This window comes from Sarcophilus harrisii, chromosome 4 (genome assembly GCF_902635505.1).
Source record: "Sarcophilus harrisii chromosome 4, mSarHar1.11, whole genome shotgun sequence".
In the NCBI taxonomy this organism is placed as follows: domain Eukaryota; kingdom Metazoa; phylum Chordata; class Mammalia; order Dasyuromorphia; family Dasyuridae; genus Sarcophilus; species Sarcophilus harrisii.
Window position 1 is genome coordinate 416,121,342 of NC_045429.1, and position 25,991 is coordinate 416,147,332.

The 25,991-nt window shown below is 37.3% G+C and overlaps 1 protein-coding gene across 4 annotated transcripts in view; it reads left to right on the forward strand.

Annotated features, from left to right (window-relative positions):
• The window catches only part of MAGI3 (membrane associated guanylate kinase, WW and PDZ domain containing 3), a 213,284-nt gene extending 187,746 nt beyond the window's left edge, over window positions 1-25,538 (forward strand). For 3 of the 4 annotated variants that reach the window (XM_003769791.4, XM_023503475.2, XM_023503474.2), the window contains exons 17-21: window positions 10,941-11,043; window positions 11,820-11,946; window positions 12,715-12,858; window positions 20,608-20,746; window positions 22,383-25,538. In XM_003769791.4, coding sequence (XP_003769839.1) covers window positions 10,941-11,043; window positions 11,820-11,946; window positions 12,715-12,858; window positions 20,608-20,746; window positions 22,383-23,482 — 1,613 coding nt within the window. In that variant the 3' untranslated portion in view covers window positions 23,483-25,538. Of the gene's footprint in view, window positions 1-10,940; window positions 11,044-11,819; window positions 11,947-12,714; window positions 12,859-20,607; window positions 20,747-21,678; window positions 21,770-22,382 lie in introns of all 4 variants that reach the window. The other variant, XM_023503476.2, reaches the window with a different exon arrangement.
• Window positions 25,539-25,991: the final 453 nt, after the last annotated feature.

Consider the following 25,991-nt stretch of genomic DNA (forward strand, 5'->3'; position numbering starts at 1 on the left):
TCATCAAGAATCAGTGATATCTATTAGATCAATTTCCCTTCTCTATTTAAAATATCTGGTTGTTCTTGTTTATTACTAAGTTTTCAGGTTTTAATTCTGATTTCTTTCTTGAGCTTCATTGTCTTTTTGCCTTTTGGATGTAGCTATTGCTGTTCTTTCTACATAGCAGTTATATTTTATGATCTCTGTGGATACATAAGTCAGTTTGCTCTGTCCCTCTTCCTTTTCAGTTTAAAATCTTTTTGATTCATTTTAGTCTGTTACATATGTTCTTTCCATGGTCCATCGTTCATCATTCCTATGTTTTATGCCATGGTTCAGAAACCCAAATCCTATTCTCAGATACCATTGTCTTCATCATATACTGTTTCTTTAATTTGCCTAAGTGCAGAATGTGATGGTAAGAGCACTTGCCTAGGAGCCAAAAGACCTGGACCAATCTGTAAAACTGAGCAACTTTTAGAAATTATTTGAAATGATTGCTCAAATAAAAATAGAAGTAATATTTAAGTCAGAGAACTTCATTTAAAAGAATTACCAGTTTGTTTGGGGTACAAGGCTTGCGATTGTCCTATCTATTCCTCCAGCCTCTGTGTAATTATTGATTATGTGTCTATCTCTCCAGCCAAACCAAATGAAACCAGAAGCACTCCTAATTGTCTCAAAACAGTAAGTAGGATGTGCCTATAAATAACCTCTACTCTGCCTTGCATTGATGGGCTTGTTGACTTTGTTCTGTTCACTCCTTTTTATCTTGGCAGACATTTCTCTGTGCTTGTACAAATAAGTTGAAATTTGTGTTGGAGCACGCAGGTGAAAATAGATGATGTTTAAAATTGGCATATAGACTGTCTCCAGTGGAGAAATGTAATAGGTTAGTTTGTGGGCCATTAGGAGGAGGCTGACTGGAGGGTGTCCCCAGGAATCCTTCAGAACATACTCTTGTTGGCCATTAGCCATCATAATTGATGGGGTGAGCTAGATTAGAAGATACCATTCCATTTTTGTGATGACTCTCGCACAAGTGGAATATCAGTTTTCCAGCTAAAATAAAAACATTCAAATTACCTAGCTTGCTTACAGGAGAAACATTCTAAGAAAAACGGAGAGGCAGGATTTTGTACCAGAAAGAATACTGTTAGAATACCTGGCTTCTAGTTACGGTCTAGTCCCTTCTAAGTTTTGTAGCCATCAGTAAATTATTTAACTTCTCTGAGCCTCAGTTTCCTCATCTTTTAAATGGATTTAATCATGCCTGAATTATCTACTTCATAAGATTTTGTGAGGAAGATGCTTTCTAAACTATAAAGCACTTATATAAATGTGAGTTTCCATTTCATTCTTCATATCATAGTTCATGTAAAATTCTTAAGCCTGTGAGCAAATGGTATGGGAATATTTGTAGTACTTATAGCCAGACTTTTGCTTCCTTCTTCTACATTTTGTCATTCTTGTATGTTAATGTTGTTCTTCCTCCCTTCCTTCTCTCTCTCCCCCTTCCTCCCTTTCTCTATCCATATCCCTACTCCTTTTCCTGTCTGTCTCTTTATTTTCCCCTCTCTTTTATCCCTTTCTTTCTCCAGCTCTCTCCTTTTCCTCCTCCTTTTCCCCTTTCTTTTCTCCTCTTCTTCACCTAATATGTTATATGAATATTAGTTGTTGCTTGATATGCTCCTATTTCCAGTCTTCTCTTTTCCTTCACTTACCTACCCCTTCCCCACACAGATTGCCATTGCACACATTGAAACACAGGTCTCCAAAAAATATTAAGACTTTATATGTTCTTTTGTTAAGCCAAGAAGATGATTGAAACGACTGTAGCTTGACTTGGCTTAAAAAAAGCCTAAATACCTAATTTACACTTTAAAGCTTGAAGTTTTTGTTTCCTTTACAGAAATTGCCTCTTGTTCTTGACTGTGTTTCAATCAGCTCCATTTTATTCCATGTGTTAGAGGTTATTCTTTCATAGTAACAGGTTGTTTTAGGCTAAAGCCTGGACTTTTAAGTGACTGTTTTAGCATCTAAGCTCCAAGTTTAAGTGAAATTGGCATATTAGTTCTTAATGATGAATAATAATTTTGGATGTTGTTGGCATCTCTCTTTTTGCATTAAAGCAGGTATTCCAAAATTAGAGGTTTAAAGAATGAACATGCATTGTATAAAAATTGACTACTCCTCTAACTTCTACTATTTGGCAAAGTTTTAATTAATGCATTTTCTAAATCTGACTAAATGTTAGTGTGTTTTATACATATTTGTTGCTAGAAGGTTTATGAAATGATATGTCAGAGATGTGCCTTGGAAAGGCTAACTTGACTTTCCTGCAAGATGGGTGAGTGAATAGCTATAGCTAAGCCTAGCTTCCCTCTTTACTGCAAAAATAACATGAAATGTACTAAATAAAGTGACAATAACAAAAAGAAAAAACTTTCATAAAAAACATTATGCAGAAAACCTATCAGATACATTAATAGACTAAGTAACACTTGCGCTCCTCCCCCCACCAATTACATCCACAAAAGTATTCTAATGTCTTTTCTGTGCTCAAGTTCTGAAAGATTCTTTGTTGCTAAAAAAGCTTTAAGGGTGGCCCTGGCAACATTAGATCTACTTTCCTAGAATTAGCCCACTTAAGTATAGATACTAATAGTAGATACTTTGGCAACTTGATGGTGAAATTTTTGACCACCATGTAAAACAAAGATACAAAACATCCTTTGTGTAGCCCCTTCCACATATGCATTTATATTGGCAGAGTCTTAAAAAAGGAGACAGAATTTTCTAAGAATTACACTTTTTAGAATATATGAACATTCATTATTGGGATGCTAAATATGAGAGAACTCCACGTCTAGTGTCCAAAAGCAGATGTAGTACTGGAGCAACTAAATCGTAATCAACATGACATTCTCACTATAAATGAATCCAGTTAACAAAAAAGAAGTTACAACTACACAGGCTCTCTTTGCAGAGAAAAGCAAAGAACTGGCAGAATTGATTTTATCATGCATCCCAAACCAAGACAAACAAACAAAAAAACATATATCATGAGATATTTGGTCACCATGTACAGCATTTTTCTTGATGACTGTTTGCAAAAAAATTATTCTTTAAAATAATTGCAGCTTATGTACTAACAGCTGTGGCAAAAGAGGAGGAGATAAAAAATTCCATATCACAACTCAATAAATCCTGTAAATTAAATCAACATATACTTTTTTTTTTTGGCTGAGGCAATTGGGGTTAAGTGACTTGCCCCATTGTTAAGTGTCTGAGGCCAGATTTGAACTCAGGTCCTCCTGACTTCAGGGCTGGTGCTTTGTCCACTGCACCATCTACTGCCCCAATTAACATATACTTTTGAAGTTATTCAGCGACTTCAATGGACAGGTGGAAATGGAGGAAAACAATGAAGAATGTTCAGAAATATGGTTCAGGAAAGTGAAGAAAATGTCCATACCTTTTGATCCAGAAATTCTTCTGTGAGGTGTATACCCCAAGGATATTAATGGCATAAAAAAGTCCCCAACATGCCAATAAATTTATAGCAGCACTTTTGTGCTAGCAAATAATTGGCAGAAAAGTAGATGCCTATCAGTGCAGTAATGGCTAAATAAATTATGGCACATCAACGTAATGGAATATTACTGTGCTGAAAGAAACTATTAACATGATGAATACGGAGAGTACTGAAAGATTTGTGTGAAGTAGTGAAAAGTGAAGTAAGCAAAAACAGGACAACAGTATAGAGAATGACCACCACAATGTAAATGGCAAGAACAGCAGCAAAACAATTGAAACGGAATCCAGTGACACAATGACGACAAAGCTTGGTCAAAAAAAAATAAAGTGGAAGACCATCTTCTCTCAGGGAGCTCAGGCACTCCTGCCTCCAGCCTTCTTGAAGCACTTTTTCTGTGCCAGGCATATTGCAGACCTCTGGGTGTATAAGAAAGACACAGGATGGTTCCTGCTCTCTGCAAGTTCAAGTGTAATAAGGGAGACAACATATAAATAGCTTTGCACAAATAAGAAGCTGACAGGATCAGTAGGGGCGGTCTCGGAGTGAAGACACTAAGGAGGACTGGGAAAAGCCTGGAGAAAGTAGGACTTCAGTGGATACTTGAAAGAAGCAAGGAAAAGGGGAGAACATTTCAGGCTTGGGGAAACAGCCAATGAAAACCTCAAAGGTGAGGAGTAAGGAGGCCAGTGTCACTAGTTCATGGGTTTAGGGGCAGATGGGGGAATAAGCTAAAAAGCCACAGAAGGTGAGAAGAGGTCAGGTTCTGAGGCCTTTAATGGCCAAGGGTAGGAGGGAGCCACTGGAGTTTATTGAGTAGGGAAGTCATAGGGTCAGAGTGGTTTTTTAGGCGATCAGTTTGACCCCTGAGTTAAGAAGGGATTTGATTAGGGAGGAACTTAAGGCAGGAAACAACCAGTAGGCTTTTGTTGCAGTCCATGTATTAGATAATATTTGCACTGGGGTAGTAGCAGTATCAGAGGAGAAAGGGGGATGCATATAGGATGCTGTAAAGGTAGGAACAAAGGGACCCCACCATTGTTCTGCTCTGGGGAATGCCAGAAGATGAGGAGGTGAGGATGAACCCTGGCCTGTGAGCCTGAGTGATGAGGAGTCAGTCAGTCAGTTTTATGAAGGACCTTCTGGGTTCCAGGCCCAGTGCTGAACACTGGGGATCCAAATAAAGGCAAAAGGCAATTTCTGCCCTCAAGCTCACAGGCTAATGGAAGAGACAGCAAGCCAAAAATGGACAAACAAACCCCACGCATGAGTAGGAATTAATTAAGAGAGGCATGATACCCAGGTTAATTAGGTTCTGAAAGGCTCCCAGTAGGTGGGATCTAAAGGAAGTCAGGGAAACTCATATGCAGTTGTCTTAGCAACAGATTGGATATGGGTGTGGGGGCTCAAGGGAGACCCCCCACATTGGGGTTCTAGAATGATGCCACAAGATATCTCAAAATTATTTGTAGGCTGGATACATCTCTTGAGTCAAGAGGCAAAATTTATTATAATTAATGGCAATTAAAGCAGGCTAAATTCCAAAAGAAGTTAACAAAAAACCAGGAGCAAAAAAGTAAACTTACAGGAAAGGTGCGTCATGTCACAATATGCTAATTTTATGGCTTAGAGTTGAAGTTAAGGAGTGGTCTGGTTCTGACTTTGTGCACATGCAGTACCCATAGTTCTCTGAGCACAGTTCAGGGGGGACCTTCTGAAGGGGTGTTTTTAGGCCTGAAACATCACTAAGTCAAGTGGCTGCCACCCCCAATTTCGTTCTGCCCCTTTGTCCAACTTTAAACACTTCATTACTGTTGCTCATTAGTCTCAGAAACCCCATTATCTCAGACCAACAAGCTGTTGTCTGACAGGCGGCATTATTTGTGGGCTCAATATTCTGGTCATACAGAGAAAACTGAAGCAGGACAGCCTAGGGGAAGAAATATATCCTTTCTAACTACGGCACTCCCAAGGCCAGGTGGCCTCAGGATTTACTCCTGCATCTTCCTTAAGGGCTGTATCACATCATGGGGGATAAGAGACATGGGAAGAGAATGGGGTACTTTAGACTAGAGGTGTCCAGTGTACAGCTGGTAGATTATGGACAGCCTGCAACATTCCTTGGTGTGTAGTCCAAACCAGATTAAAATGTTTTTGGAAAATACTTAACAAGATAAATAAAAACATCTAATAGCAAAACATAGATAATATTGCATTTTAAAGCTAAGTCAGTATTCAGCCCACAGGGATATTCATGTACAAATTAGTGGTCCTCATTTCTATTTTAATTTGACACCACTGCCATAGACAATAATTGGGAAGTTCAGAAGAGGTGAGAGTTTGGGGGGGACCATGGAACATGTAGTTGGCAGTTGAAGATTTTTGATTAGAGGTTGGGAGAGAAGTCAGGGCTGAACCTATAGATCTGAGAGTCATTTGCATAGAGATGATAGTTGAAAGCAGAGAACCAGTGAATCAAGTGAAATTATACAGAGAAGAGAAAAGAAGTACAAAGCATTGCATTATATACCCATGGTTAGTGGGCATGACATGGCTAAAGATCTAACAAAGGATCTGTCGATAAATGGTCTGCCAACTAAGAGAAAAACAAGAGAGCAGTCATGAAAACCCAGAGAGAATGGGATACCAAAGAAAAGAGAATCATTGACTGTCAAAGGATGTGGAGGTCAAGGATGAGGACAGAGAAAAAAGTCACTCAGTTTAGCCAGTAAGAGATCATTAGCCACTTTGGAGAGAGCAGTTTTGTTAAATGATGAGGTAGGAAACCAAACTACAGAGAGTTACCCAAAAAAGTAAATGAGAGAGAAATGGAGGTACCTATTGTAAACCACATTATTAAGCAAGTTAGCCACCAAAAGAAAGATAGAACAACAGCAAGGATGGACAGATCAAGTGAGGGTGAGGATGGGAAGTTTCGTCTAACTACAAAGAAAAAAAAAGTGGATGAAAATGGACAGTTTATATCTAGATTATGTCAGGCAGTTGCATAGACAACCTAGCGAGTTCTTCTATTGGTACATATATCTGAGGAGAAACACTGCAAAGAAACTGAAGTGAGCTGGGCCTCAAAAAGAACCAAAGAAGAAAAGCAGGTTTGATTGGCTTCACAAATTGTAGTTATTTTAGTGACCTAAACTTCTCCCCAACATAAAAAGGTCCATCTTTTTAACAATATTCTTCCAGTAACACTGTATGACTGCAAATCTCCAAAGTCATGCAGACCTCCCCTCCTCCCCCCCCCCAAAAAAAAAAAAATAAATAAATAAAGTTGAAGATGACCCAAGGTACAACAGAGAGTCCCATGGTAAGTATGCATTTGGATACAATATAATACAGATGAAGGGAAGAAGAAAAAGAAAAGGTCGCCATTAAGGAAGCAAGTTGAAGTGCTTCTAAAAGATAGTTCATTCCAAGTACATGAATTTTAAAAGTATTTACTTGAACAAAGTTAGTGTAACTATAGATTTAGAAGAAATCAACTATGGAAAAGTCAACATAAAATAGCTCTGATAAAAGTATGCTAAGTAAGATGTATAGGGTATTGGTACAAACAAATGAGATTAAGGATCATTAATAACTGACCAAAGACTGCAAATAGATAATTTTCAAAAGAATTGAAAGCTCCCAAAATCTACATGAAAGAATGAGCCAAAACATTAGCAATAACATTAATGTAAATTTGAGATTTCACTTAACACACGTTAGATTGATAAAGATGACAAAAGATAAAATGGCAGTGTTGTGGGATGACAGCCACCCTAATGCAGTCTTGGCAGAAATCTGGATTTCCCTTCTGAAAACAATTTAGAACTACACTAGAAAAACTACTGACCTGTATGTATTTGGCAGCAATATCACTAATGACCTAATACCCTAGTGATTTCAAAGACAAGGGGAAAGGACCCATATATACACAAATTATTAATAGAAGCACTTGATGACCCAGAAATGAGGATTAAAAAGGGGAAAAAAGAACTAGAGCCTAAGATATGGCTATCACTTGGGCAGTGATGAACAAATTGTCTGTTCATTTCTTAGAATAGTATTGCATAGTAAGAATTGAGGAAAGGAATAATTTCAAAGAATCCTGAGTAGTAGGAATTGATGTTGGCAGAGTAAAGTGAGCAGCGTAATTTATAAAATAAAGCATTATAATGACAAAATTAAAAGACGTAAGACAAATTCAAATAATGAAAAATTTAAAGACTTAAGACTTAATTCAGTTCATTGAATTACCATGACTAAAAGGATCTATGATGAAATATACTATCCATCTTCCTATATAAAAAGGTGATGGATTCAAGGCACAGAAAAAGACATAGATTTTTGGAAAGTCACTGTGTACATTGGTTTTATTTGGCTAGATCTATTTGTTACAAGACCACCTTGCTCTTTGAATTGTGAGAGGTGGGAAAAGCAATAATTGTTTTTTAAGCCCATTCAAACTTTTAAAAATGCTGAGAAGAAAACAAACAAATTCAGGAAGCATAGCCAAGCAAAACTATTTTGAAAGTTAATTTGTCAAAAATATTATATACTTTTAGAAAATCAGTATGAAATAGAGATTTTGGTTTCATATACTCAATACTCTTGAGTTCTGCTCTATATTTATAAATATGCTTTTGGTTTTTGGTGTTGATATTCAGAATAAAAATAAATTTTAAAAAATCTAATCTTTAGCCTCCTACTCTGTGGATTTCTCTGCTACCTATTTCCTTAGTCCCAAAAATTCCTTTACTTGACTCTACCACCCCTATAAATTCTCACTTTTTGTCACTTTTAATAACCAAACTCCTTGTAAAGGACATCTAGTTCATGGCCTCATCTTTGATTCCCATTCACTTCTCAACCCTTTGTAGTCTGAGTTCCAGCAAAACTATTTAATTGTTTTTACTTAAGTTGACTGTGATCTTATATTTTAAAAGAAAAATCCTTTTCTCAATTTTTGTCCTTCCTGAACTATAGAATTGTATGCTGTTAGCCACCCTCCCTTATGGTCTCCCACTTCTCTGACTGATTTGCAGTGCTTTGCTGGCTCATCATCTGTGCCCCATCTCCTTATTGTAGATACCACAAAGAGCTTTGTGCTGGATCCTCTTTTCTCTTTTTACATTTAGTCTTCTTGAGCTCTTCTTCTTGCAAGATATCATGGTATCTTGGATCTGGTGCTAGACTTGGGATCAGGAAGACTCATACAGATACATATTTTGTTGATATTTTATGTCTTCCCAGTAGCATGTAAAGTCCTTGAGACCAAAGCCATCTTATCTTTGAACCCTCATCCTAGTGCCATATATATAGTTATGCTCTTAATGTTTCTCAAAATGAATTGAAGGTAAATACTAAATACTTGTTTGCTTAATTTGAGAGGGCAGCAAAGTATCAAATGTTACAAGCAAGTGAGAAAAGAATGAAAACTGAGAAAAGACCAATGGATTTTGTGATTAGGAGGAAGTTTATTCTTGAAATTAAATGAGTTTTGATGAGACAAGGAGAGTAGGAGGCAGATATAAGTGTAGTGTAATGACTAAATAAAATAGTATTTAATTCAGTCAATAACCATTTTTAAACACGTTATGAACTAGGCTCTTTCTATGCTGACAATGTGAAAGCTGAAAAATAGCTCTTGCTTTCAAGGAGCTTACACTGTAATTTGGAATAATATATGAGTAAGAAAGGTCAGAGAAGGATGTTTTAGTTTGGGAAGGTGCAAAGATGGTAAATAGAGCAATAAGGCAATCATTGATGTGCCCTTTCCATCTGAAATGAGAATGTTGGTTTAAATAATAGTGTTACTTACATTAACTGATGCTCAGGGAAGTGAGTAGAACCAAGAGAACATTGTACACAGCAACAGCAAGATTATGCGATGATAAATTCTGATGGAAGTGGCTCTTTTCAACAATGAAGTAATTCAGGCCAATTCCAATATACTTGTGATAGAGAGAGCCATCTGTACCCAGAGAGAGGATGTGGGGACTCAATGTGGATCACTAAATAGTATTTTCATCTTTTGTTGTTGTTTGCTTGCTTTTTGTTTGGGTTTTTTTCTCATTTTTTTCTTTTTTGACCTGATTTTTCTTGTGCAGCACGATAATTGTGGAAATGCGTATAGAAAAATTGCACATGTTTAATATATATATATATATTGGATTACTTGTTGAATAGGGAAGAGAGTGGGGGGAAGGGAGGGAGAAAAATTTGGAAACAAGATTTTGCAAGGGTGAATGTTGGAAACTATCTTTGCATATATTTTGAAAATAAAAAGCTATCACTTAAAAAAGAAATAAATGATAGTTCTTAGAGCAAAAAGTGGAAGGAGGCAGAGAAGGGTCAATGGATACACCCACCAAAATGACCAGACTGATAGATGAGGAGAGTTGGGTCCACAGTGTTCAGAAATTCAAGAAGCTTCTGGACATAGACTTTGGAGGTCAGGTTTGACAAGTAGAGCATCAGCAAGTAGGGTGGCAAATGATTGGGATAAAGACAAAGATGCATACACAGAGGAATTTAAATGAATTAAGGAATAAGTAAGCAATTAAGAAGTAAATTGCTATCTTCCCCATCTTCCTGCCTGTAGTAGATATTAAATATTTTATTACTTACTGTAACTCCAGAATAGGTTTATATATGGTGCTTTGTAGTAGTATCTTTCACTATATTTATGGTGAAGAATCAAAGACCTTTGTTCAGATGATGTTCCTGAAACTGAACATTGATAATGATTGACTAATTATTGGGCAATGGTAGAAACATATAGTCATCATAATACATGTATTACAGAATGGTTTTGAAAAATTATCTCTGTATGTTGTCATGTATAAAAGTAGCCCAGTAACAGATTAATATAAGTATATCTTCAAAATCTTAATTATGGAAACATGAACAAAAATGTTTCCTAAATTGCAGAAATTATTTGCATTTTTATAGCACAGGTTCTGAGAGTTGATCAATAAGCATTTCACAGGGTTTTTTAATATTATGCATGAATACAGATATGTATACATATATGTGAATATGAATATGGATATATGTTGTATGCATGCATATATATATATATATATAATGTTGTAACATGTGCCTTAGAGATGATTAGAGAAATAAAAATTTACTCAATTTCTTTGCTTTTGATTTATAATCTGTATACTAATCAAATTAAGAGGAGAAAAACTGTATACTAGGAAACTTATTTCTGTTGTACTCATGAAATATATGCATTAATCAGAAACTAGTAGAAAAAAGATACTCATGTTCGGATTGTAGATAGCCAACCACAGAACTGTTTATATTGAAATCAAAAATACAGGAGTCATTAGTTCTTGTCTCACTGGCACATTCTTCAGTTTTACATTTTCAGTCACAGACTTTCAATCCCCTTGTTTTCACTTTTGAACAGAACATCATGGTCCACCATCAGGAACAAACTCGGCCAGGCAAAGTCCAGCACTTCAGCACAGACCCATGGGACAGACCCAAGCTGGTCACACAACAGGAGAGCGGTGAGGCTGTTTTATCTCAAGTTGGTTTTCATTGCTGTATTTTTTTTAGGAATGTGAAGAAAACAGTTTGGGACCAAAAATCATTTGTCCGCTGACCCCTTCAGGTCTATTACTGAGTTGACAAGTTCTGTGCCATCTGAAATGTAGTCAGAGATCTGTGCCTGACAAATAGATGCTGGCAGGAATAAATAGAGCAGCATCTGGTTTTGCCACTTTTGGACCTGGCATTTCTGGCAGAAAGGCTCTGTCTGAAATTTCAACACCAGAACTGAATGCTGCTATCATGCCCAACAGAAATAGCAGTTACGGCTCTCATTTGTTGGAAAAGGTAGCTTTGAAACCAAAACTAGACTGATGAAAATTCAGCAGCAATGCGGATTGATCCATACACCTTAGGAATGCTTGACAGCAATTTTTTGCTGTAACTATATTAACTTTGGACCTTTTAGTTTTATTAATGGAGTCCTGTTTTTCCTGCTATCAGTCATGCTGATGTACTTTGTTAAATACATTTCTGACAACAAAAGTTTGGGGATATGTTAGGGTTAATATCCAAATGTTTATCCTGCATTTGTATCATAGCTAGCTAAAGTTATATCTCAGCATTTGGCAGTGTCAGGAGAATGAAGATCTTGCCCTCTAAATAAAATTGAGATAAATCTTCCTCACCCCCCAGTTTCTCTTTCTAGTTCTCCATGTATCGAATATACTTAAGAGATCTCTTCCCCTACTGAGGGTGTGAACTATAATATATTCTTGATTTCTCTCTCTTGCAGAAGTGGTTTAGAAAGTGAAATTGGGAAAGATGTTTCCATGACTTATAGGCTGTCATGGTCTGACCACAAGCACCTTGCCCAACCTGACACAGCTTTGATCTCGATTGTGGGTAATCGTCACAATCAGGTAACTAAAAACCCACTCCAATGTCTTGCATACCTAACTGTTAAGTCAATGACATTTTTAAGGTAATTATATTCCAAGCAATTCAAAGTATAAATGTAGCTCATGAGAATAAACACATTCCTTGAGTTTTTATTGCTCCCATACAGTTTATACTTGGTACTGTGAGAGAATACAAAAGTTAAGGAGTTAATCCTTCTTCTAGGATTTATCATCTAATTGAAGAAAGGTAAGCTATTGGTTGAAAGTGCTTATGAGACAATAGGAGCTTAACTACTATTTCAGCAAAGGAACCTTCTCCCTCAGAATTAGTCATAGACTGCTTTAGGCTTTTCAAAATGGTAACTTGTAGAAGAATGTCCTTCTCCCCCACAACATGGTTAATGTGGAAATTTCTTTTACAAGATTTCACATATATAATTGTTATCTTATTTCTTAACCTCAGTGGGCAGGAAGAAGAGAATTCAAAACTGAAAAGTAAAATTTAAAAAAAAATTTTTTTAATAGTTTCCCACTGCACACCACATATGACAGCTATGGACAGTGAAATTTGATCATGTTTAAATTAATTTGAGTACTGCCATTAATACTAGGTATTTGTTCATGTAGAATTAATAGTTCTTTTCCACAGGAGAATTCCTTAAAAAATGCATTTGGGTGTGGTTTCTCATTTGTAAATAATACTTTTTCAACTTTTAGTTGTTTATTTTTACATTAAAAGAACACAAAAACAAATTTGTCTTTTTCTTTTTTCCTTCTGCATTGCTTTAGAACCTTGGTTGTTATCCAGTGGAGCTAGAAAGAGGCCCAAGAGGCTTTGGATTCAGTCTTCGTGGGGGAAAGGAATATAACATGGGGTTGTTCATTCTTCGACTTGCTGAGGATGGTCCTGCCATTAAAGATGGGAGAATTCATGTGAGTTAGCCTCTATTTGCTGCCCTCTATCTATGTCACTTTAAAAAAAAAAAATTTCTTCTTAAACTTCTGACTTCTGTAACTAGAGAGTAAATTTTCTAAGAGCCACTAATCCTGGGGAACAGGAAAATAAATCATCATTTGATTTTTCTCTCCTCCTCGGATTATGATATTCAAATTACTTTTGTTCTGCTTGGTGAAATGTGCTACTTGTACTCTTTTAGAGTTATGTTATAATTGACTTTGGCCAATAAGAAAACGCTTTTTTTTTTTCCACTTACAAATTAATTTCCAAGGTAAAAGAATTAACAAAAAGGACTTCCTGAGAGGACTAATTATGCCATGAATTGGAAAAGGCAGGATAAGTGGTTCTTAGGAACACAGCCAAAGGGAGAATTTTTCATTTCTCCAAGAAGCAATAAGACATAATTTAAAAAAAAACAAAAAACAAGATTTGTTTTATTTTTGGTTAAGGATAAAAGCACAAAGAAGTGATAATAAGAGAGAATGATAGACTTAAACTTGAAGAGTACATCGCCATCTAAGCCAAACAGCCATTTTTATAGGTGAGGAAATGGGACTGGACATGGGAATAGAATGGTCTCCATTGTACAGATGAGAAAGTTGAGACTGAGAGGCCAGCCACTAGACCAGGGATGAGGAACTTTTTTGCTGCCAAAGGCCATTTGAATATTTCTAACATTGTTTGTGGGCCATACAAAATGATCCACTTCTATAACTTAGGAGTGGGAGGTCATGGTACCTAGCTTCCAGTTCCTCAGAGACTTAGCAAATCATTTCACAGGCTGACCCTATCCCTGCCCTAGGCCTAACCTGTGGCCACACAGCTGGATAGGACCTCTTTTTCTTCCTTATCAGAAGAGTTTTTTTATGTCATCAGAATTTCAGAGTATTTAATATAAAACAATACATTTTCATTTCAAGAAAACTTATATAAGAAATACTATACATTATTTCAAAGCTGCTTTGCTTCTCCTTGCTTCCTTATTGGTTTTCTTTTGTGTTCTGCTGTGTACTTTTCAGTTGTTTCCCCTTCCTTTTCCCCTTCCATCCTAAAGAAGGCTACAGTTAAGCATGGATATCTAGCAAGAAAGTGTGTATATACACACGCCCATATATATCCATAAACCTGTATACTATGCTTATTATCTCCTATCATCTGTTTCTCTAAAGGTAGATAGCATCTTCCTTCATAAATCCAAGTCTTTCCATGTTTTTCTAAATCTCCTTGCTCATTATTTCCTACACCACAGTAATTTTCTTTTCTGGATACAAACAGTATGTTCCTTCAGTCAGAATGATTTGGTTGCTCAAAGTTGTTCTTAAAACAGTAGTGCTGTGATCGTATTGAGTGTTTTCTTTTCTCATTTTGCCCTTACATTATTTCATGGAGGTCTCTCCATGCTTTGCTAAAACCATGGAGCTTATCGTTCCCTGTAGTCGAAGGTACTCCTCATTTTGATCAGCCATTCCTCAATTGACGGGCATCCCTGAAACCTCGAGCTCCCTGCCACCACAAATTACTTGACATTTAGAATCTTGGTTCATGTCTAAAATCTCCACAAAAAGAGGGAAGTAGAAAATGTTCAGTGTAAAACTTAGATCAAGTAAAGGAGAACTATTTATTTCACATGTTAAAAATTATTTAAAAGCCGACAAAGTATCACAAATAGACCTTTAACAACAAAAAAACCTTGAAACTTCAAGTGGTAACACAAGTCCTAAGTATTATTATCCTCTCTTTGGAGGTTGAAACTTGGACATGTAAGCATGAAGCAGGGTGCATTTGCAGTTCTGTGGCTAAGCGTTGCACGTTCCCTTTTAGGTTCTGCACGATCACAGCATTCTTTCCAGATCCACAACTTCTGGTCAGCTGGACTCATGGTCCCTTCCATTAGGGTTCACTGCATAGGTCTCAGTTATGTTTCACCGTTTAACACCTACTAAGTTGTACAAAGGGACACTTACTTTGTTTTTTTGTTTTTTTGTTTTTTTTGTTTTTTGTTTTTTGTTTTTATTTTTTTTATTTATTTATTTTTTTCTTCCATTTTTTTTTTTTTTTAATTTAATAGCCTTTAATTTACAGGATATATATACATGGGTAACTTTACAGCATTAACAATTGCCAAACCTCTTGTTCCAATTTTTCACCTCTTACCCCCCCCACCCCCTCCCCTAAATGGCAGGATGACCAGTAGATGTTAAATATATTAAAATATAACTTAGATACACAATAAGTATACATGACCAAAACATTATTTTGCTGTACAAAAAGAATCAGACTCTGAATTATTGTACAATTAGCTTGTGAAGGAAATCAAAGATGCAGGTGTGCATAAATATAGGGACTGGGAATTCAATGTAATGGTTTTTAGTCATCTCCCAGAGTTCTTTTTCTGGGTATAGCTAGTTCAGTTCATTACTGCTCCATTAGAAATGATTTGGTTGATCTCGTTGCTGAGGATGGCCTGATCCATCAGGACTGGTCATCATCTAGTATTGTTGTTGAAGTATATAATGATCTCCTGGTCCTGCTCATTTCACTTAGCATCAGTTCGTGTAAGTCTCTCCAGGCCTTTCTGAAATCATCCTGTTGGTCATTTCTTACAGAACAGTAATATTCCATAATTTTCATTGGAAAAAATGACAAAACGGGACACTTACTTTGAAAGCATAGCAAGAAAGTTAGCAGGAACAATTATCTCCCTCCTCCTCACCGAGGAGGGACAATTTGAGATAAATTCCTATTTAACATTGCCCCACTAAGTCGGACCTCCAAATGAGTCTTTGTTTCCTGCTTGTTCCCCTGGGGCTGAGACCACCCCCCCACCCCAGGCTACAAAGCTCAGGCTCAGTGCCCTCCTGACCTTCCCGAACCCTCAAGCTCAAGGATTCCCATTCTTTCACCCAGAATAGAATAGAACAAACACAGAGCCCAAAGCCCATTCCATCTACGCATTATCTCAGAAGGCCCCAAGGCCTCTCCCTTTACTTCATTGTCTTTCCCCATATAGAGTAAGTGAAGGATTTCAAAAATCCACAAGAAAAACAGCCAAAGAAAAAGGCTAGCCCCAACCCTCCCCCTCCCCACCCCCTTTGGCTCTGCAGACTGTAACAGAGAGGCTGCTCCTGGCCATGATGTCAGCAGTGTTCTGTCCTGCTTTCCATGGCATTCCCATGGAAGCAGCATCTCTGTCTAGGCAACCCCAGGACAGATATTCTTACATGCACCAGAGTGAAAGCAATATTAGCTGAAGAATAATTGTTGTCTTTTCCTGATTCTTAATATCTCTCTTATCTTATTCCTTTGTAAATCTGTTCTTTTTTCCCTTCCTTCCACATTATTTCTCTCATTCCTCTTGTCATAAAAAGGAACTACATTTTACTTGTTAGGTTTAATGGTTAAAAACAATGATCATCTTTCTTCCATGTTCTTCAGAAACATCAAGTTCCTTTTAATTTGCATTTGGCTCTAGGTTGATTATTTATGTCCCCTTCCCTACTTTTTTGTTTTTTTTAGTCTCCTCCCCCACGCACCTCCCCCCGGGCCCCGTCCACTCACCACCTTCTTTAATGAAAAGTATTTGCGGATAAAGGTTAAGCTTCTAATGTTAAAAAAAAAAATAAAAAATAAAAATAAGGACACCTAGTGGTGAGTCTGTTTAATTACAAGTTTGGGAACTTTTTATTTTTACAGAAAAATAGGCCTTGGAAAGATTTTGAAAAGGTTCTCTTAGCCTCTTAAGATTTATAAAGCACTTTTCTCACAACAACCCCATTTTATAGATATGGAAAATGAGTCTCAGGTGAAGTGATTCATTTCAACAAAAAATTATTAAGTATTTCATATATGCAAAGCTAATTCTTGGAGATACCAAGATAAAAATTCCCAGTCCCTGCCTACAAGGAGTTTTACATTCTACTGAAGGATATAACAAGTTCACTAATGGCGAGGGTGAGAGAGATATCAGACAAAGAGCCTTAGAAATATGGGAAGAAGACTGGAGGGAGAAATGAATGAAGAAAACAGAAAGCATTTACAGAAGCTAAGATGACCTTTCATAGTTCAGACCTAGAAGGAGAGGAGGAAGGAAAGGTGAGTGCTTATGTGTGAGAGTCAGCAAGAAGTCTAGGGAAGCAGGTGAATTGGCTGGAACTAGTGTCTAGACAGAGGGAGCAACAGGAGCAACCTCCCAGTGAGGACAGTGGGCTCTGGGGCAGGAACTCTTGGTACAAAAGGGTGAGATTTTCTGTAATGCCGGAGAAACTGAGACAGGAGAGAGATTAGAGAGTTTTTAATATTTTATTAATTGGAGAGTATAATTGACTGGACAGGACTCTTGTCTCAAATTATCCAGTCAGACAGAGATAAAGATATACTGGGACCAAGGAATCCATGTTGGTCCCAGGGCTGGAGGAGACTGTCATCTCAAATAATCCAGCCTCCAGCAGCCAGCCTCCAGCAATGAACAGGAGAAACCCAACTTCTTAAATACCTTTTAGAAACAAAGAAGGAGTAAGAAGCAGGAAAACTTCTGTCAGGATGGGGAGAGACCATAAATCCTAAAAACCCAGAGACAGGATGTCTGAATACACAGAGGTAAAGATATCAGTGCCTTGGAATATTTTAGAGGGATATTGTAAATTCTTGAGGACAGAAAAGAGTCAGGGAGTCTACTCTCTTGTTTATCTTGCTAACAATTTATAACCTTAAAGCAAATGGTCCCCAATCTTAATGGGCCAGAGTGGGAGTTTTACAATTTAGGGGATTGAGACAGAACAGTTAAACTGAGACAAGGGAAACTGAGCCAGGAGTTAAAGAGAACTGTGGCATAACATTTCCAGGGCTTAAGATCTGTCTGGTCCAGTCCTAAGGTTGGTACTATTCTAGTAAAACTGAAGCATACTCATCTTTATTTTAACTAGCAATAAACTCCTGAAGGTATAAAGCTATCATATTATCATTTGGAATCATTTTTTATACTTTTTTGTTAACCATTCTCAAATTGTGCTTTGAGAAGGAGTCAGTTATTATTTTGTTAAGATTTTGATGCTGTACCAAAATAATTTAGCATTAAAAATTTTGTCAAGTTGTTTTCAATTTATCCTAAAGCCCACAAATAGGTATAATCAAACAAAACAAATTTCCACATTGCTAGAATGTCCAGAATGTTTTCTTTTTCTTTAAAATTATTCAGTGGCAGGCAGGGAAGCAATTCTTTATTAAATTGTATTATCATCTAGTTTTCCTCCAAGGGAATGGAGGGAAAATAAACATTTTTAATTGGGGGGAAAAAAAAGATAAATTTGGCAAAAGGGAAAGAATGGCTAGAAGAGGAAAGAAAATTCAGTAACCTGAAATTTGTAATAATCCTAGGTAGGAGTCATGAGTTCTTACAATCACTCCACACCCATTTCTAGATAGTGACTAAGTGAGGGAGAGGGGAAAAGATCAATAGTTTGAAAATAGAATGGGCAGAATTTTGCAGTTGTTGGGATCTAAGGAATTCTTCAGTGTGGTAAACCTGGTGACCTGGAAGGATGGTAATCTGCCCTCAAGAAAAGAAAGAAAAGGAATTGTAGGAGAAAAGGTCTAGAGTCCCATTTTCTCCAGGTGGGGTGTGACTAGCACAGAAGCCTGTAGGATTGCCATTGCCTTTTGCATGAACTTGTCTTCTTGCTGACTCTTATTAAACTTGAATCCTACTAAAACTCCCAGTTCTTTTTTTTTTTTTTCAGCTGAACAGCCGAATTCCTGTCTTAACTCTGCCTCTGCCTTTTGATCTTGTATTTGGTTTAAAAAATCAACTTCAGAAGTGTAAAATTTTAACTCCATCCTCATTACATTTCATTTTGTTGGATTCAGGCCTAGAGGCCAGCCATTCCATTTAGAGCTTGTCAAGACAACACTTAACTTGCCTCCTTGGAACTTTTCTCTGCTGGGGCCAAATAGAATGGGCAAAATTGATCTTCAGATGTCTGGGACTGACAGCCCTTAACCATCCTGGTCCATTCCTTTTGTATGGTCTCCAGTCCATCTATATCTGTATCCTTTTAAAATCATGGTATCTAGAAATGAATGTAGCACTGGAAAACTCCTGCCTTAGGTATATTGAACCATTAAGTCCAGCTCATGAAGCAATTCTTTTATCTAACTGTATTATCATCTAGTCAGCTTCTCTCCATCTTCACCACAACAATAGTACAAGATAGCTTTTTGTAAAGTAAGCTGTATTCATGAATATTACCTTTATTTACTGTATTATTAATCACATCAAAAAAAGGAATGAGATTAGTCTGACATGATTTGTTTTCCTTGAAATCATGTCAGTTCTTTATAATTATCATGCCTCCTTAAATGTTCACCCAACCCTCCCCTTTAATAATCTGTTCTAGAATCTTCCCAGAAATCCAACTCAAGCTCCTAAACCTAAAGTGTACAGATTGTTCCTTTCTCTTTTGTGAAAATCTCAAATCTTATGGCACTTTTCTCATTTATCATGATTTTTCAACATTACTGGAGATGGCTCAGTAATCATATTTTCCATTTATTAAGTCAGATTTAAGGGAATATTTGGCTTCATTTCCTGCCTCTACCTCCTACCTAAGCAGTAGATAAACCATTGTGCTTAGATTAGGAAGATCTGAGTTCAAATTTTCTGTCAGACATTCACTAGCTAATGACTCTGGACAAATTGTAGAACATCATGGCTTCTGAGGGTCCCCTCCGTTTCTAAGCTGATAATCTAGGGACATCCTGATTGTGTGACCTTGGCCAAGTTAGCACTCCTGGGATCTCAAGGAGCCTGGTCACCAAGGAGTTGTCTCAGGGAGATTGGACCTTTCTGACAACTCAGGAAGACTGTCTGCTGAGGTGCTGTCTGCCTCCTTGGGTGAAGGAAATGACAATTCCTTTCAGAAACTGGTGACAGTTTGCATCTTTTCAGTGAGTGCCCGTGTTGACAGATTGTGCACCTTTGAAGTAGCTATACATTATATGGTTTTCTTATAAGAGGATTATTGCTCTTTTTGCATAATCATGATCGTATTAGAGAATTATGAGAACAAATCTGGGGGAAACCATAACATAGATGGTGGAAAAAGTACATCTTTAGATTCAGAGATTAAGTATAATGACCTGCAGCATCCAATAATAATTGTTTAAAAACTTGGGCAAGGATCTTAGAGATCATATATTCCAATCTCCCTCATTTTATGGATTGGGTATAAACTGAAACCCAGAGATGGGAGGGAGGAATTTGCCCAGGTGAGACAAGTAGTAAGGAATGTAACTCAGACCTACCTCCTCTGGGCCCAAATGGAGAATGCTTCCCATTAAGTCATACTCCCTTGTGTGACATTTTCTAGGGCAGAGGGCATTCTGGCAGGTGTTGGAAAATACTGAAATAAATCTCAGGGGTCTTAATATCTAGACAACTTACCACATGATTATATACCTCTTCAAATTTAAAACAAAACAAAATTTTAAAAACCCCACCAAACCTGATTAAACTAAAACTTTAAATTGCTGAGGTAAATTGTTGAATAGTAAGTAAAAGTGGCTATTCTTTAATTTTGAGGTTCTTTCCAGTTTTCATCAGCTGTCAGGGGTGAATGGTCAGCAGGAAATGCTGCCAGCAAAGTTCACTAAGCAAGATAAATTGGCCCTGTGGGCTTTGGAAAGAAGGCCACAGGTTGACCTGGCTGCTATGACTGTTTCCTTTCTAGGTTGGGGACCAGATTGTTGAAATCAATGGGGAGCCTACACAGGGCATTACCCATACTCGAGCCATTGAGCTGATCCAGGCTGGAGGAAATAAAGTTCTGCTGCTGCTGAGGCCGGGCACTGGCTTGATACCTGACCATGGTAAGGATGCAGGCCTGTTGGGCAGGGGCTGAAGGGATCAGGGGAGGGGGCATTGCAGGAGACAGGTGAGTGACCAACACCAGCTGAAGTCAGGATTTAACTTGAGTCTAAAACTGATTCCAGAGGGAACTTATTGATGGTTTTGTGGTTTGAATATTTCCACAGCTTCAGATAGTGCTTTTCTTGGGACATGGTATTGTAATAGGACAATGAAGGACACTGCTTAAATGCCTAATACCACAAGCAGTACACACTGAGTTGGTGCAGCGCAGTCTGAAGTGCTCTCCCGACAGTGTTCCCCTTCGGTGGGCAGCCCAAGGGCTCGGATGTGGAAGAACGTGGCTTCCAAGAATCCCAGGGCCTTACCTATAGTCTTCTTGCCCTGAGGAGCACAGCTGGCCCTGGAAGTCAGGGCTCTTGACTCAGTCCGGTGCCCTTCTTGCTCCTGCCTCTCAGTATCTACCAAAGGATGTGTCTGAAGCTTCCTTCTGGGAAGTAGTACCTTAGTCTTTATCGTGGGCATCAGAACCGCCTCCTTCTTGGATGAAGGAAATGACAGTTCCTTTCAGAAATGAAATCGTTTCCTTACAATCACGTTTGTCACTAAATCTCTCTGGTGTTAAGAAAGTCACAGCCTTTGTAGCCAGGACCCTCCATGCCCTGCTTCTCAGCACCCAGGGGTTTTCGTGGTGTTTTCTAAATCATTTGAAAGTCGTTCCAGTCTAATGGGGCTGGAAGCCAAATGGAGACAGTATCCATACTCCCTGGTGCTTTGGGGGCAGGGAAGGAAGTGTAGCCATGGCTCTTTCGGTCCCCTCCGGTTCTGTGATTCTCTTTCATGTTCTACTCAAAAATCACAATCCTGGTGACATCTTTGCTGACTGCTCTATGATTTTGTACCTAGTCCTAGGCTTTTTCTCTTCCTCCCTCAGGTTTGGCTCCTTCCGGTCTCTGCTCCTACGTGAAACCTGAGCAACATTAAGGCTTTCAGGGCTTTTCTTGGTCTTTCCTTAAAAAGACTTGGTAAATTTGCATGTCTTTTGATTCATTTCTCTCTTTATTTTTTTTTTCTTTTTAATTAAACACAATAAATCTATTCCTCCCCTCTCCTCCATGTTTCAGTTTCCTTTTGGCATTAAATTTGACAGCTTGTTGCAAGGGTTATTATTTACAAGTTCCTACCACCTAATCCTAAAGGCTCTATCTACCTGGTTACCAGCTTGCAAATGAATTACACAGTCCTCCTACACCCTTTAGCAAACAATTTTGCTAAAAGTCGGTGTCTGAAGGCTGCATATTCACTGACAGCAATTGAAAGTTAAATTTCTTGCACACTAGACCTTATTATTAAAGCAAACATATTCACCATATTTAAATTCATTTCCTAAAACTGTTACCATGAAATTATTTTTCAATTACATTCTTTTAATGATTAATTTATACATACATAAATATGCACACACAAATCTTTGTTGTTCTGTGCAGTTTCACATTTGTATATCTTCAAATACTCATAAACAAAGGATTTAAGTTTTAAGCTACATTTAAAAAATGCTGTCAAAAGTTATAGAAATTTCTCAAAAAAGAAAATAATAAATGCTCTATAAACAAATTCATTTTATTTATTCATTTTTAGGTGATTGGGATATTTTTAATCCTTCATCTTCAAGCGTAATTTATGATGAACAGTCACCATATCTCCCATCTTTATATTCTACTTCCATATTTGAAATTTCTCATGTACCAGTATCCGAAGAAGCTTTAATGAGAATTCAGATATGTGAAAAGGTAGAAGAATTAAAGGATACTTTGCCTGTAAAGAAAAGTCCTACAAATGAAAACAATTCTGAAATAAAGCATCAATCTTCTGTCCAAAAAAATGTGAATAAAAAGGTTCAACCTAGTAGTCAAGGGCATGGTGAGAAAAGAATTCATCAGGAAGTTGAAAATGATGTTGCAAGAAGAGGCAGATCTGTTAGTCCCAAAAAGACAGTTAACAGACCTTCAGGAGACCATGGAGAAAAAATAGCCAGTCCTTTAAAGGGTGACCCAAAAAGAAGACCCAAAGATCGGTCCTTGAGCCCCAAAAAAAGGGAAAATAAAAATTTACAAGTTGGCACTAATGAAGGTTCCGGAAAAGATAAGTCAAAAAAACCTAGAGGAAGATCTGTTAGTCCCCAAAAGCAGCCAAAGATGGAAGTACTCAGAGACAAACTAAGCACTGAGGCCGGGTTGCAAGAGGGGGAGGAGAAACGACCTAGTGAAAATACTGAGATGACCAAAAATGAGAAGGAAAAACTAACCATCTCTAAGAGAGACCCAAAGCAAAATCAGTCTGGGAAAAATGAAGCGTCTTCCTTGGAGAAAAAAAGCCAGAAAACGGATGAAAAATCTCTTCCATCCAAAAGAGCCAATGAGCCTGGCAGCAAAGTAGTAGCTGAAAATGAAAAAGGAAAGAAAGCAAACTCTGGAGAAATAAGTTGTAGCAAATCCAAAACAGGACCAAGTAGCAAAATGTCAAAAAAGCCACCAAAGTTAGAATCTGAAGAAACAGACATTCGGAACAAGGCAGGAGAACAGAAAGAAAAAGACCCAGAGAAAGTGGAGAGAAAAAAAGATAGTTTGGGGTTAAAACCTGGAAGTATTTCTCCAGTTAAGAAAATCCCAATAACACCCGGACCTTGGAAAGTGCCAAGTGCAAACCGAGTCCTTGGTGTGGCTGAGAAACGTCTCTAACTGTCTAAAATGGAAAAGAAAAATGTTCTCTTTTTTGTTTAAAAAGAAAAGCAGCAATTTTCAAAGAAGTCGATGAATAGGCATAAACAACACATTTTAATTTGATCCCTAAGTTAACTAAGCTGCATGAAGGACTTCCAGGATTGCTCAGAATCCGCCTCCCTGTCCCTCCTTTCTTTCTCCCCTAGCTGATGTCCCTGACCTTCAGGAAGGCGGTCTACTGCTGCTCATTTGCCATTGCACTTGTAAGGCTTTCGGATTGTAGTGTGAGTGTCGGAACAAAATGATGTCTATATTGCCAATGTGACCATGACTCATTCCTTGTCTTTGTGCCAATTTATCTACTGTATCTTGTCTGTTTTAGCCTCCTCTGACACTTCTGCAGCAATGGAAAAGCAAAATTTGGTTTGGAAGTCAATGTTTTCAATAGCATGTTGCATGTTTACAGAAAGAAATATTTGCGTTTTTGCTGATCATCAAAGAGGAGGTTCTCTTAATTCATTGTTGAAAGGTGATTATGGTCTTTTCAAAAAGCCACTGATAGTCTCCCCATCCCCACCCCCAACTGGCTTTTCAACTGATTTTTTTATTTAATAGAGCCCCAAATCACCATCACTTTTAAAGGAAAAATATATTGATTCAAGCCAATGTTTCAACCTCTGGAAAACAATTTAAAAAAAAATTTTTTTTTTTGGTCTAATCATTTAAGATGCTTCCAACAACTCTTTAACTGTTAAAATACATTGTTACGTATAGTTTTTAGTCCAAAATCATCAAGGAAGTACATTAAATAATAAAAAGCTTACTTCCTGTTTTCTTCAACTGGATGTAGTTAAAGTATCTCAGGATCATACTGCCTCTTTTTCATTCATTTCATAATGATATTATAAATAAGCATGTGAAATATTTCCTGTTAACTGATTAAGGCAACATACTACCACTTCTTTGTTTTTGAATAGTTGATACTAAATGTCATTACACTTTAATATGGACATAGCTGAAAAATCATGAAGTTTTGGAGGCTTACATGGAGTTCTAATCATTATACTAGTTTCCGCATTCATACACAGATTGAGTATCAGTTTATTTGATAACACTTGAATGAGGTTCATCATTTATAGAAACTCCAGGAGTGAGAGAACATTGACATGAACTTTGTGGAGTTCCTTCCTCTCAAAGAGGAGAACCAAAAGAGCCCCATCCGATTTGCAAATAGCAGGGTAATGTGTATCAAGAGCAGAGAACACTTATCTACTTGGACTTTACGTGTTAAGTTTTCGTAGGTACCAGCTTCTTCAATAGGAGATGTGTGCTTTAAAAAAATTTTTTTTTAGAATCCAGTCAAACAAAACTAGCTCAGTCGGAAGGTAGGGCTAGATGCAGTTTTCAATATATAAAATAGCTATAGGTTTTTTCAGTTCCCTAAAAAAATTCAATAGCAAATATAAATTAAAAAAAAAAACTTTCAGAATATGTAATTTTTACTTGTCCTATTATAACAACATCACACTCAATCCATCTTGTCACTACAGTTTACACCACCATTCACAAAGCCTTCTCTCTTAGAGTTTGACTGTGAAGCTCTTTAATATTCCTGAATTTAACCACTGTAGATATGAAATATCTCCTTGAGTGAAATTTTTTGGATCTCTTTTTCATTAAGAGTTATATGCACACATTTCTCATAACCCTTTGATTATAGAACATAATTAGGAGCTGTGCTTTAGGCTAAGCATCTAATGCCACTGGTTTATTTTCCCTGTAATCCACAACTCTACAATGACTATTTCTTTTGTTGTTAATTGTGACATAACTTTAATGTCATATGTTGTCGGTCTGATGTGGCTCTTCCTTTCTAAGAACCTGTCTCTGTACTTAATGTATCATGACTTAGCAACATGGCCTTGGAACGCTAAGCAAAAATGGACGTGCTGGTTGTAAATGTTTATATATTGTACAGTACCTTTATATATACTTGAGGTTCTGATTAGAGAGAGAAAACTGTAAATCGCTCGTTATTTTTTATATAGATAATATTAAAAAAAAAAAAAGTTCATGATCTTTGGTTTTCATTCCAAAAATGCATTTGTTGTTCCTTTTATATTGCTATAATGTTCTCCATTAGTACACAAGTAGTCTGAATTACTCACGTATACAAATTTTGTTTCTCCAAAATAACATGTTCATAAGTCCTATAGAAAAAAAAGTTTCTTGTAATGAAAACTTTGTTTCTGCAGGAATCTTTATATGTAAGGCTTAAGAGGAAATCCCCAATGTCCTTTATGGGCATGTTGTGATATAGTTGGGTGGGAAATCGGGAGAATACAAAACCCCACTTCTGACCTTCAGGACTGTGCAACCATGAGCAGATCAGAGATTCCGACCTGAAAGGGGCCATGGAGTCCAGACTGAAGCTGAGAAAAGGTTCCATAGCTAGGGTCTGACTTATAATTAGAATTCAGGTGTTCCTGACTCCAAGCCTAGTACTCTTGGGCTCTGCATCCCAGGG